Source organism: Crocuta crocuta, unplaced genomic scaffold, assembly GCF_008692635.1.
Source record: "Crocuta crocuta isolate KB4526 unplaced genomic scaffold, BGI_CrCroc_1.0 scaffold113, whole genome shotgun sequence".
Classification (NCBI taxonomy): domain Eukaryota; kingdom Metazoa; phylum Chordata; class Mammalia; order Carnivora; family Hyaenidae; genus Crocuta; species Crocuta crocuta.
The window spans coordinates 16,712,874-16,726,994 of record NW_027530368.1 but is presented as its reverse complement, the minus strand read 5'-3'; the positions used below and the strand labels follow the sequence as shown (position 1 = coordinate 16,726,994).

The 14,121-nt window shown below is 38.3% G+C and overlaps 1 protein-coding gene across 1 annotated transcript in view; it reads left to right on the top strand.

Moving 5' to 3' along the window:
- Nucleotides 1-14,121, top strand: part of CCDC85A (coiled-coil domain containing 85A) — a 206,491-nt gene that overhangs the window by 186,478 nt on the left and 5,892 nt on the right. Inside the window, exon 5 of the mRNA XM_077766214.1 lies at nucleotides 10,029-10,148. Within this exon, the coding sequence (XP_077622340.1) occupies nucleotides 10,029-10,148 (120 nt within the window). The remainder of the gene's footprint in view (nucleotides 1-10,028; nucleotides 10,149-14,121) is intronic.

Genomic DNA, 14,121 nt, shown 5'->3' with positions numbered 1-14,121 from the left:
CTGGCCTACACTTAATGAAGTTAAGCATAGCATCTCTTTTGATGATATTTTGTTTTCATCACTTGATGTTTCTCATTATGTAATGATTTTGATGAGAATCAGCATATACTTTGGATGCCATGCTAATAGTCTTTTTCTACTTTTGGTCTACTAACCATCCCTAGTGATCTTTTCGGTTACTGTTTTAACATATTTGAGCTTTACCGTAGCTTTAGAAATAGAAGTAATTTAATGTTTTCAGGATAAATTTAGTTTGCTCAAATATGCGTAACCAGGTAATGAGGGGAAGAAAATAATGGGAATTTAGGCAGAGTTTAACTGATGTAGACTTGCCAAACTACAGACCATCACAGAAATGGAATTTTACCTCTTTTAGGCCAGGCTAGCACTCTACAAAGTGTACTTTGTAGTACAAGTAGTTGGGTATCTTCTGATTACCAAGCGTATAGCCACATAAGTAGAGCATTTATATAACTCTTTTTGTGATGATAAAGGAAAAGCCACAGTCTCACACACAGATTTTGACCATCCTGTAACACTAAGTTTATTGAGCAACTACTATCTGCAGATAGGGCGCTAATCATCATGATTACAGAGTACAGTGACCTTAAGGAGCTCTAAGATATATGGGATATTTCTGTAAGATGTGATAGGGCTTAACATTGAGCTATGAACAAGAGCCTTACCAGCTCACCTGAAGGTGGGTGGTCAGAGTAATTATACTCATCTGTTATACAATGAAAGTAAAGTCCACATGCTCATTACTTGTTCATCGGCAGAGCCAGGAATGAAGCAACTCTTTAAGGTAGCTATTCCAGAATGAGAGACGGAGAGAGGATATGAATACGAATGAATATGAACCAGAATCAAGAGAGTGACATCCTGGATCACACTGGGATAGGACAAGAAAAACATGAGATCCAGAAAAGTATCCCGGGAACCCAAACTCAAAGAAGAAAGTTAGAACAGGAGATGAACTATTCTCTTCATAACTGTATTTATCTGCAGCCCTCCTGTGTCTCATTTATAGCATGACTCCCATAGTGTTCCAAAGTGAATGGCAGTAGTTCTCCACAGTTTCTTTAGGAGACTTTGATAAAATCCCAAGTTTCAAAATCCTTGGGTATTATTGTAGGTACAGATTTTATGTAACTGTTGGGGCCACAGTTATATACCTCAAATGGAGAATGTCAAATGAGCACAGAGCTGGTGTTCAGCTGGTAAATACCAGTTCATCTGTATCAGTTCTTAATATTCACAGTCCCTGCCAAGACCCTGGACCATTCCAGACAACCTGATCCTCTCCAGGATCTCCATGCAGCCCAGGAGCTAATCAGCAGGTACACAGAATGGGAGATCTCTAGGACTCCAGTCAAACAAACAACAAAATGTTGGAGCGTAAATTATTGAGAAATAGCACTGGGCCAACAGTTAATGTCTTAATAGGTATTAAGATGTAACAGGAGCTCATCTTAGTGAGTCTTAATAATCTTGTAAATGACAGCATTTAGGGAAGTCCTAGCAGGTAGTAGGAGCTTAGCAACCGAGTCCTGTTAGGACTCAGACACCCCCTCGAGAGTCTTCTACCTATCGAAGAGACAAACATGTAAACAGAGAACAATCCTTAGCCGTGTGTGAAGGAGAGAATGGTCCCCCTTCAGGTCTGGAGGTCTGATTTCCCTCTGCACGTCACACAATGCTCTCTTTCTGCACTGGGATGCTTCACGTGTGAGGGCTTTCATTTCTATTTTCTGGCAATTGTATTCTTTCCTGATGTGACCGTTTAAAATTGATGGCAGCATCTTTGCCTGTTGTACTGCTAAGGAAGGTTTCTCTTCTTTCATAATTTCCACAAAGCACCTTCTGCCAATTTTATTCTCTGTAGGATTGGTGTCTTGATTTTTAAGGTGCTTGTAGCCTGCTCTCCCGCTCTCCACTCAGGCAGCTCTTTGTTCCTTGGACCACTGCCTTGTGCTAGCCACGTGTGTTTTGTTTCTGCCAGCGTTGTTAACAGTAGGATGTTTGGGGTAGTTTTAATTCTTTTCCTTTTGTTAAAAAGAGCGATTTCCTACTTGGGGTGGAGATATGGATGTCTTTATACTTACACCGCTTGAGGGCTGAAACTTAGAGCACTTCCTTTACAGTCGTCACAGGCTCCATCCAAATCCCATGGGCAACTTGTCCTCCTATGCAGAATCTGCTATGGAGCTGTCACCAGAAATTTTGCTTCACAGTTTTCCAACACAGTTCTTCTCGAAATCAGTTTCTCCGTTTCAGCACTATTGACATTTGGGACTGTCTTGTGCATTGTCAGGCGTTCAAGTAGCATCCTTGGCCACTACCCCCTAAATACCCATAGAAATCCCCTGGTTTAGGAGCGCCTGGGTGGCTAAGTGGGTTAAGCGGCCAACTTTGGCTCAGATTCTGATTCGAGCCCCACATCAGGCTCTGTGCTGACAGCTCAGAGCCTGGAGCCTGCTTCCCATTCTGTGTCTCCCTCTCTCTCTCTGCCCTTCTGCTCACACACTCTCTCTGTCTCTTTCTCTCAAAAAGAAACAAACATTAAAAATGAAATCGCCCAATTTTAACAACTAAAAATGTCTGCATTTTTGTTACATGTCTCTGCTGGACAGCCAACCTAACGCAGATTGAGAATTACTGCTCTCGGTAATAAATATGTGAAAGTCGATTGACAAATAAGTTATAAAATGTGTTCGTAAGCAAACACATTCATTATAATGACAGCATTTATTTGCAGAGCACGTAATGTGGGCCAGGCATTGTTTTAAGAGCTCTTTTCACGTAAGTAGCCGCATAGAGGGAGGGACCCTTATACCATTATTATCCATACTTTACAGATGAGGAAACTGAGGCTCAGAGAGGTCATGCAAGTGTCAACTGTGCGATCAAGAATCTGAATTTGTTGTGCTGCTCTGTAAACAAAAAAGTTACTGGATTAGATACCTACGTGGCATAGCATGGGCCATTTCCTTTGGTAGTTGCTTAGTAAATTAGTTAAGTGAGTAAATGAATATCTAAAAAGCCAGGACATTATTTAATATTTTAAATCAGTATTGAATAGGTCCCTTACTTTGGTTTATTTAAATTTTAAAACTGTGCCTTTCTTTGAATACAGTCAACTGAACAACATGTTATTAGAGCAAAGCAGAGGGTCTCTTAGATTTCGAACCTCATTCACAGGAATTTTTTGGAAAGGTTTGTCTGGATAATCTATACAGTTTCTTGTAAGCTTCTGTTTGTGTGCTAGTGCAATGCTGGAGTATATCAGAATAAAGACTGGTCACACTGAACAAATTCTTCTCCTGATGAGATTAAGCAAAGTAGCTGCCCTTGCCCTATATAGTAAGGAAAGAAAATCCATCCTTCCTCCCAAACCAGGTATGCATTCTGATGAGGTATAATGCACTATGTGATAGTTTGACCTCGCTTCAAAACTTATTAAAAATTGAACATCTTTACCTAACAGGAAACCACTTTAGCCGATCAATCTTTAGCTTTCCATAGTTGGCTTCCTATAATAGATCAGAGGGTTGGGCTCCAAAGTTTGTTACAAATGCATTGCATCTGACTTATATCTGAGTGGGAAGGCTGCATTTTGTATGATAAAATATAAAAACATTACATTCTCTGTGTTAAAGACTTTAATATGTACCTTTGTAAAGTGGAAGAATGGAAACTTCCAGAGTGTTAATTAAAATAACAATACATAAAATAGAAGCATAAAATCGCAAGAAGACCACTTAATCACAGTAGCTTCATCTTGCGGGCTGTCTTAAAACTCATATTATTAATTATAATAATTTTACTCAACGAAGCCCTAAGTAATACATTTTCTTATTGTTTATATGATCTTTTGAAAAATTTGAGTAGCTTTTTTTCCCTTTAATTCTGAAGAAGTCTGTTATTGTAAGGACAATACTTGAAAATATCCCAAATCTCAATTTTCTTGGAAAAACATCTTCTGGATATCATGTGATAAAAGGCATAACAGTACCAATATATTTTATCTTCTTCAGGGATAGTAAGGGATGTTTTTGTTTCTTGATCTAGGAGTTTGCTTATAGTATTAGAATTCATGATTTCTGTAATGAGTACTTACCACATAGTAAGTATTCTGTAACTTACCTCCCATGCAGTCTTGATCCAGGGGATTACTTCGCTATTAGCATTTAGAGTGGGCCATCGTGATACCTAAATTAATTTATGGGTTACCCTATGCACCTGTATATAAAATGGCTGCTGAGTACTCAGATTCTACTGGAATAGTAGGGTCATCCAGGCATTGTTTATAAACTTGGAATTTTGGAAAACCACAGCAAACAACACTAAGCGAGATAGAACTTGTCAGAAGATAGAAAGTGACTTTTTTAAGGTTTGGAATTGTTGTCCTCATTGATGGCCAGAATCTGGATTCTCCTGCTTGAAGCTCTGAAGTTGCCAGAAACAACTTTGTCTGCAGAGGTACTGATGGCTCACTTACTATGTTATGAAGCAGTCTTCAGAAAATAGCACAACGGACCACTGTAGAACTAGCAAAGAGGCAAGCCTTTTATTAGTACATAAATACCATTCAATTTGCCTGAAGGCCAGAATGATGACCAGTCTAGACTAAGACATTTTTCCATGACCTGGAAATGTTTTTTAAAAAGCTCCCAACATGAGTAGAAAGTCATCAGTAGATGAGATCAATAATACTATGCAGTCTGTATTTAATTTGTTTTAAAGGAATCCTTTACAAGATTCTAAAAGGCACAGCTATTATTTCATGTTGTATCCACTTTCTAAAAGCAGGGAAATATTGTAGTGAAATGGCTTCTCTTTCTAGCAGGCTCCTACGTGCTTAGAGATGTTACCTTAAATTTCATGGTTATGATAATAAGCTTGTTACAATGGAGAGGCATAGAGATTCAGTCTCACTACACAGTAAGGAAGAATGAAAGTAGAACTCTATGTCTTAGTAATTGATTCCAAAAACATAAGATCTGAGAGATGCATAAGTCATGAAGGCAACCAAATGTGGAAGATAGGACTTGTTTGTAAAACAATCGCTGGCACTTTTTGACGATCATCTCAAAAATAGAACTCTGCAGATTTGAGGTGAGAGGTGGATTTTAAGCCATAAAACAGATTATAATTTATTGGATAGACTTCTTTTGGTGATGGAAAGAAATTAGACACGGATACATGAAATGATTACTGAAAGAGCCACGTTCAAATCTGTATTGCTACAATTAAATGATGGTCATAGTCCAAATGTAGAATTTTCTCTGTTGTATGTGAGGAATATGTGTAGTTGACTTAATAGATAACTGGTACTGATTTCATAGATTAAGAAAGATTTGTGAGTACCACTCCTCCTTTTCACTTAAGACCATGGCACAGTTTCTTTATTGTTCACCTTCCAAATATTGAAGAAGAGTGACAGACCAGTGCTATTCACAACACAGTACATACTTCTAGAAGAGATCAGTGAGAACTGAAAAATTAATTATGGCTGAAAAATATTTTTCAGCCTTCTAAAATTGAACATTCAGACACTGGAATTTTGGGACTATTTTTGTAAATTTTCTTTATTTTTTAAGTTTGTTTATTTATTTATTTTTGAGAGAGAGCGAGCACACAGAGAGAGGGACAGCGAGAGAGAATCCCAAGCAGGCTCCACACTGTCAGTGCAGAGCCCAATGCAGGGCTCAAATTCACAAATCAAGAGATCGTGACCTGAGCCTACATCAAGAGTTGGACGCTTAACCGACTGATCCACCCAGACCCTGAATTTCATATATTTTAAATTTGTTCTTTATTTTGAGAGAGAGACCGTGTGAGTGGGGAGGGGCAGAGAGAGAGGAAAAGAGGGAGACTCCCAATCAGGCTCTGTGCTGCCAGCACAGAGCACAACGTGGGGCTTAAACCCATGAAATCATGAGATCATGACCTGAACTGAAGCCAAGAGTCGGTCACTCAACTGACAGCTACCTAGGTGTGCCTCTCTGTAGTAAAAAAAAAAAAAAAAAATTTTATTCTTTAGAACACAGCATACTTACAGATAAGGGTCTTAGTGAAAGTTGTCAGGGAGAGGAAATTATGCTCAAGTAAGTTCATTTTGCTTCTGATGATTTTAATGGAATTATGTGGTTTAGTCTTAGAAAAAACTGAAATCAGAGGAAAATTTTATTTATCTGCTATCTTTAGCTCTAACCAGTATAGAAATTTGGAGATTAACTGATTAATAGAGATTTTGATAATGATGTATATATGTCCCTTGTAAAATAGTTATTTTAATGCGATGATGACCTCTGGACTCATTACATCCTCTTCAATGTGCAGAAATTTTGCTGAGAATTTGATACGGTGTCAGTTTTTCTAAGTATTACTGACTATATCGACCTATGTTTTGTGTCTCAACAAAAGAGCACAGTGCTCCCAATTACATTTCAAATAATTTCTGTTAAGTTCTGAGGTTACACAATTTTAAATACTTGGAAGACTTACAGTTAATTCTGTATTTCTTGCAAGTAAAGCCACTAAAACAGTTGTCAAAATTGCTTCAGTTTTTTTCCCTAGAATTTTGGCTATATCATCCACTTCTTCATAGCTTAAGAATTCTAAATTTTTTTAAAAAATCAGTATTAGTTCTACTAGACAATTTATTTTTATTTTCATTTTTTCCCCCTAGTTCGAGGTGCATGTAACAGCTTGCCATTGTGGTCATTGTGGTTCATTTCATGAAGCTTCTTGTTCTATCTGCTTTCTTGAGACCTGGGAAACCGTATTTTTCTGAGTGATTGTACTATATTGTTCCAAATATAAGGCCACCCAGAATAGAAGGCAACCTCCAACTAGAAACAGCTCAAATATGGAGAAAGGCTGGGGGCCCAGAGCCCGGCGGGTCTTGCAGTGGTGGCAAGGGTGCCGAGGAATAGGACGATGCCTGCCCACTCTCCCGCTGAGAGAAGATGAGCCAGCCGCGGCATTGGCTTGTGCACACAGATGGCTTCTGTTGCGAAAGGCAGAGTTACACTGGGGGGAGAATACAAGTCTGTACACATGAAAGAAAGGTGGTGTGTGTGTCTGAGTCTGGGGAGGGAAGCTGGGAGTAGAGCCTTTCATTTCCTAAACGGTCACTGTCGGTGGTTGCCCCCTCACCCCCCCCACCACCACCACCACCAACACCCTCCGAACTTGGTTGGGGTTGAAAGTGGAGTAACCCCAAGCGTTGGAGGAGATCAAAATTACCCTGCATCTTTTGTAAAAAGGAGTTTAAAAGATCCATGAAAATGAACTGTAGACCAGCCCGGAAAATTCTTCCTTGCCTTTGAAAATTGATCGCTCACCCAGGAGGTGGTGCATGCACTGTGTGATCATGTGTGGTTGGAAAACAAGTGACCCTGAAGCTGGGAGTCATGTTTCCAATTTTATTAAGGGTCTCTTTTCCTTAAATTCCCTATCTCCTGAGCCAGTCAGGTTACAATTTAAATAAACAGACTTAATGTTATTGTAATCAAGTCCAAGAGACTGTTTAAAATCATTTGTTTTACTAGTATTTCACTAGGCACATTTTAAAAAGCATTTCCATGAAAATGTACTAGTCAACCAATAGTATGTATTGATTGAACCTAGATAACTCTCTCCAAATATTGGTCTGATTCTACTAAGCACATAGATATATAACCTTTTCTTTTATAGCAACTAAATGAGACAAGGTAGAATGAAGTGCTTGTTCTGTTATAATCTAGAAAACTATTGAGCACGTGGACAGCTTTACCAGGCATTTGCTTACCTTTGTGACTTTACAAAAATGACATAAAATAGGAACCTTGACCTTTCTGGTAGTTACTAGTCCTTGGTTTACCAAGCACATTTGAAGGAGAACTTTAATCCGTGCATGTTTTCTCCTCACGGTGCAATTCCTATTTTAGCTATTATTTATTATTATTGTTGAAATAAAAGGGTGTTTAAAGGTAGAAGAGGACTTGCTTTAAGTGTCAGCGGGGCTAAATTGCCCAGAGGATTTGGTTTAGGGAAGCTACTTATCCTTGATCTTAGAAACTCTTAAACCAAAATACCCTGAAAGACAGAGGCCCCTTGCCCAAGCACAAGCGTGCTAGGATTGTTATGCCCACCATTTTGCCAGGTGTGGAAAGGCAACATTGGAAACAGAAGGGCTGTGCAGCAAAAGGTTTGAAAGAAAGAGCTGAAAGGAGGGAAGCCCCGGAGAGAGAGGACAATTGGCTGCCCCGTTAGCTTACCAGGGAGAAAACTGCACTGCAGTAGTGGGTCCTAAATGAGAAGTTTGAAGTGAACGCTGCATAACCTCAGAAGCCTTTTGGAAACCATTCATAATGGTGGTAGCGGTGGGGAAAGAGAATAGTAGAGGACCATAGCCATTGAGAGAAGAATAGCTTCCTTTATAACCCTTTTATTTTGGAAACCTTTCAGCTCTACAGAGGACGAGGATGTCCCAAATTTGGTGGTGAAATTGTGGGATAAATGGTATGCCCCTTGACCATCTTTAAATTTCTACTAAGGTCCCTTCTATTGTTTGTTTCAGCTACTCTTATGTCTGATATGATCTGAATTACAAATACAGGAAAAGATACCCATTTTATCCCCAGAGGGGGTTAGGGCTATTATAACTGGCTTTCCTGTGTCATCACCTGTTATTAATGTAATCATCAGTAGCAATGGAGGACAGACTGGGGAAGTCCCCTAAATGTCCTATTCCACAGCTTCCTCTTCCTGTTGATTAGTAAGGGTGGGGGGCAGGACCTGATTTGCTTGCATAACTCTTTGAGCAAGGAAAATAACATGGCTTCAGTTGGCTTGTGAGGTGGCAAGGATAGCCTTCAAGAATACAGGAAGAAAGATAGTGACCAGGGAAGGGGGAAGGTACTCCAAATTGCACAGATTATAATCTCTGTAAAAATCAAAGGGGATTGTCAGTTTCTCTACAAAGGGTATGGTTTGCATAAAACCCATACTTCTGTTGCTGCCCTCAGATTCTCCCTCCCTTCCCTAAAATGCACAACACAGAGACTCTTCTGTAGGTGCTGGAAAATAAATGTCCCTGATCAGTTGTTTCCTGCATTTGTGAATCCACACATGAGGTACCTTCAGTGGCTCCTTCTCAGGGTATCCGAGTCCTAGGATTGACTTATATGGAGCAGTTACTAATCTCGTAGGCATGAACAAAATCAGATTGATTCATGGACAGAAGTTAAAATATCTCAGGTGTTTTTGAGTGTAATGATAACCCTAAAAACAGGTTTGGAGAATTCCCATTTGGCTGCTTTTTTCTAGAAGGGGAAGTAACTGAAGTTTTACATTTTCCCAGTTACTGTATGGGTGACTGCAACCCTCACAAGCCAAATTAATCATGCCTAGGTTCTGGATTTTCAGCAATTAAGTCAAAGAGTCACTAAAGTACAAATACGTAATTTGTGACCGGTTTCATTTTCCGTTTTTTAAAAAACCGAAAAATAATTTTTCCTTAAAGAAAATGTTGAATTTGGTGGAATCTCTTTGGAAAATGCTCCACTGTAGGTCTTTCCCACAAAGAAGGGTTTTATAAGACCCGCCATGTCTCCAATGCCAGAATGTGATGTGTCCATATTTTCTGAGACATATGGAATGTAGCATTTGTCTTGCTGAGTGAGCATGTTTAACTCAGCTGCAGAGTAACTCACAAATTCCCTACTCTTGAGTACCTTTAAGTTTCAAGAATCGTTCCTGAAATGTTCTTAACGGGCATTCCTTAGGGGGCATTGCTCTCTTTGGCAAATCAGAAATGACATCTGGACGTGCATCGAGAAGGCTCTTGCTTAAGTGTTCTTGCTGGTCAGGCAGCAAGTGTATTCCAATTAACAGGTTGATAGCATCCTAGGACCGGCTAGAAAAAAATGAACAAAGTGGCTGATTCTCATTTGGCAGTGAAATTGAATACTGAATGACATCTATGCAGTTCTAAACGACTTTTGTTTTAATAACAAAGTTGTTGATTTTCTACTAAGGGTTCTTTTAGGTTGTCATCAGGGGCTGATGGGAGTAACAGTCCACCCACCTCTCCAGCTAGCTTCAGTGGACATACCACACCTTCTCAGCAGCCTGAACCCGTGGTACATTCTCTTAAGGTAACCAACTGTGTACAACCGTTTATCCAGAACTTCAGTTGTGTTGTGGCTCGTTCGCTATATAGTCTGGTAGTCCTCACGGTCTTGTTTTAACCATAGATACGTTATTTTTTGACCCCCCCTTACGGTGTAACCCTTTTAATTCTTGAAGTGTACTTGTTTTTAAACTAACAATGGGTTTGAGTACTTACGGTCGAATCTCTAGCTTTATCATGTTGTCTTGAGTAATGTGCTCCATATCAATCTGCATCGAAGTTGAAGTCTGATGTGCATGTATATCCATGTGTGTAAAATATTGTTCTGGGTATGTGCAGTGTTTGTAGTATGCATGTCTTCAAATATAGGGATTTAATAGTTGGCCAAAATAAGGAAGGATACCATCTTTTTCTTTATGCAGTTGAGGTACGTTGTGCAACTTGAAAGAAGATTTTGAAATAAAACACCTACTCTATCCTCCATTAAATAGAAGTTCGACCTTCAAAGTCTAGTTAATACTCTTCAATAGAGTATTAGCAAATAGATGGTCTTATTCATAAAGCTATTTTTATCTTTTACTTCAGATTCTGCAATAACTTCAAAAATCATTTGATAAAGTTCAGCCATTTATTTTCTTTACTAATAATGAGCTTTACAATAAATAAGCCCCATAAGTAAAATTATTTACAAACCGTATAAGTATTCTCTAAGAGGAGAAACTGATGCAGGCAATAAAAATCACCCTAAACATTGAAACAGTTCCTTCAAGCTTTAGCACTACCAAGGTATGAAATACTGTCCTTCAAAATATCTGTAATTCCTAACAGGTGGCCTTGGCGAAACCTCTCTGAACTGTAAAGTTGGTAGCTTGCTTCAGTTCTGCTCTGGCCACAAGAATTTCACAACTTTACTAAGAGGTTCTGGTTTTAGAATGATTTATCAAGAGCCTGAAGATGCACTCTTTTGGAATGGGCCACACTTACTCTGGCATGCAGAAAGCAAATAAGCAGAGGAGAAATTAAAAATATTTATTCAATGTGGTGTTAGCAGAAGATTGAGCTCCCTCATTATATTTTGCTATAACTTTAATGAAATGAGTTGCTCCTCCCAAGCATATACTGATGGCTCCTGAGGCAGAGTAGCAGCACCGTGCTGGTGGCCAGTGCAATGCACTTGGCATTTCCAGTCTTGATTGGAATAACTCACCAAGTGAACAACTGAGAGGAATTTACGTGGCAAGGCGTGCCCAAATGAGGGGCTCCACCTTGCATCTGGTAGGTACTGATTTATCAACCGACTACCATCTTGTTCTCTGCAACAACGTTTGGATGGTGTTCAGCATAAAGAGCATTACTTGAGCATGAACCAGACCCTAGCTATCTGAAAAGCATCTCAGAAATAAAAATGAGAGAGTGGCTTCCATCCTATAGTGTTGATGTCTGTACATACTCCAAAAGCAACCCATTGCTCTCCTTTTCAAACTGAAAACTGTTTTGGCCTCATTAAAATGGCAAGTATAGTTTGAATCAGATGAGGATAGCCCTACAATCTTTCCCAAGTTTTTCAATGCAGCTGTGTCCCTATGGCCTAAAAGAAAGGAAGGGCAAGGAGGAGCTCTTCAATTTTCTCTACATTCTCTAATTTTTATATAAAATTTTATCTCAAGAGAAAGATATTGTTGTTATCGGAACATGTTAAATACCCTCAGTTGGCAGATGGGTAACACTGAGCAACTGAAGCATCTTCTTGGCTAAGTGGAGGCTCTTGAATACAGAATATGTTTGCTTCCATGAGTTAACTGTGTCGTGAAACAGAAATATGTGCCTATAGGAAATAATGCCTGTGGAAAATGCATGAGGGATATCACAATGCAAAAGAAGAAATGTAGCTATTCAACATGTTTAAAAGCCCATATATCTGGAGCTGATTTAATCATAAAATTTTTCTGTTGTGAAAGGATTAATTAGAACAATGGCTCAGTTTCTCATCTTCTGATACATATCCAAAAAAAAAAAATCTCTAGGCTTTAATAAACTCTGTGGTCGTGGTTTTGGAAGAAAGTGCTGTAAATCAGTGTGAGAAATTAGCCCACTTGTAATAACACCACATTTATATTACTGTAAAATTCATGCTATTAATTGGAGCTTCACTTCATTTAGTAGAAATTAACTGATTTGAAGTACACTTTTCTGAGGTGCAATTAGAAATTGAATTTGTAGGCAAATGAGCTTGTTCCAGGAATTAAGTTTTCTATGAATATTCACTGAGCATAGTCAGTGATTTCCTGTAAGTATATAAAGAATGTAAACTGACTCTAAGTACCAGGATGAAGCTTTCATTTACTACCGCGATCTCCTTTAAAGTACCTACATAGTAATAATGGCTAGACATTTTGAGTTAACAAGGGAGTAGTTTGGGAGTTAGTTCTTATTTCAGGATTGAACACTAGTAAATAATCCATATAGACTCCATAAGTATGAACTTGACATGAAGGGTCCACTTCATGTTGAAGTCATTTATTGTGGCTCAACTGTTCATCTGGCCATTCTCAGGTGATACCTTTAGGTGTGGCCATAAGCACTGACCAACGACATTAGCAATGTCACAGTCCAGTGGGATTCTTAGAGAAGCTTTTAGAAAAAGCATTTATTTTTAGTTGTGTGTGGGGGGGGTCTTTTTGCTACATTAGTGCTTGCTCACGAGCTGTTACAGAAAAAAATAACAGACAACACTCAAAACCAAAGGTTTCTCCCCTTTTGACCTATAGAAAGTATGGCATGAAAATTCTACAGTCATATTTCAAGAAATATTATTTTGAATCCATTTAGAGTTAGAGAAGTGGAATATCAGGCCTCTAAGATTGCTTAAAAGCATCTCATCCGAACACTTAGCTCTAATGAAAAATATTGAAAATGTTTCTCAAATATTTTCACTACGAGGAGCCAGTTTTTCTCTTTGATATCATCCAAGCACCATCTCCATAGTTCTTTTCTAGTCCCTGGGAAGTCCAGGCAAGAACTGTGAAGTTAGTGCCAATGTTACCTTGAGTTCTTATGTACATATTCCTGGCTTCTGACCAGTTTCACCTGTCACTACCATCTCTTTTAGTCTTCTTTTCTATAGGCCATGTCTACATATCATTTGGATTATTTGGCATATAATTAATTATATTGCTCATCTTTACAGTGGAGCAAGAATTATTTTCTCCAAATAGTTGACACAGTCATCCTAATGACCCAATTAGCTAAATGCATCCAATTATTTTAGGTATTAGTGAATTCAATTGACTATTAATGATACAATAGATAGCTGTTAAAGGCCATTTGAAAATCAAGTAGAATTGATTCCCGTAGGTTTCAGAATAATCCACTATTTTAAAAGATTTTGCCATATACTAATCCACTCTGATATGCAGACACGGAGAAAACCAAAAGGTTTTGCAAAGTGAAGCTCCTTGATGGTTTAATTCGTAACTAACGAGTTTTTTTCCATGTGAAATTTGCTTTTCTTTTTCAACATATCCAGGTCTTGGATGTTCAGGAAACTATAGATCGTCAACAGGGTAAAGAGTATGAAAATGACCTTAGTGAGACAGAAAAAGCTATAGTCAGAGAAATGTGCAATGTAAGTTTAATGTGCTTTATTGTGTATTCTGTGTTGAAAGCCCCATTGCAGCTTAGTTACCACTTTATGAATACCTACTTTTTATAATGCTGATCAAATGCCTTTATATTTTTATATGAAAATAAAACTAATTTCCTTGTTTCTATCTTTAGTATATTTTATTGTGGTTTTATTAACACAGTTATGAAATATTCAGGTAACTGATAATCAGCCAATTCTATATTCCAGAATGATCTAGGAAGATTTTTACATAATTTGTCAAAGATATTGTGTTGCTAGTTTTGATAAGTGGGTTTCTGTTTCATCCTTTTAAGAGGTACCAAAATATCAGTTTAAAAAATTTTTTTAATGTTTTATTTATTTCTGAGAGAGA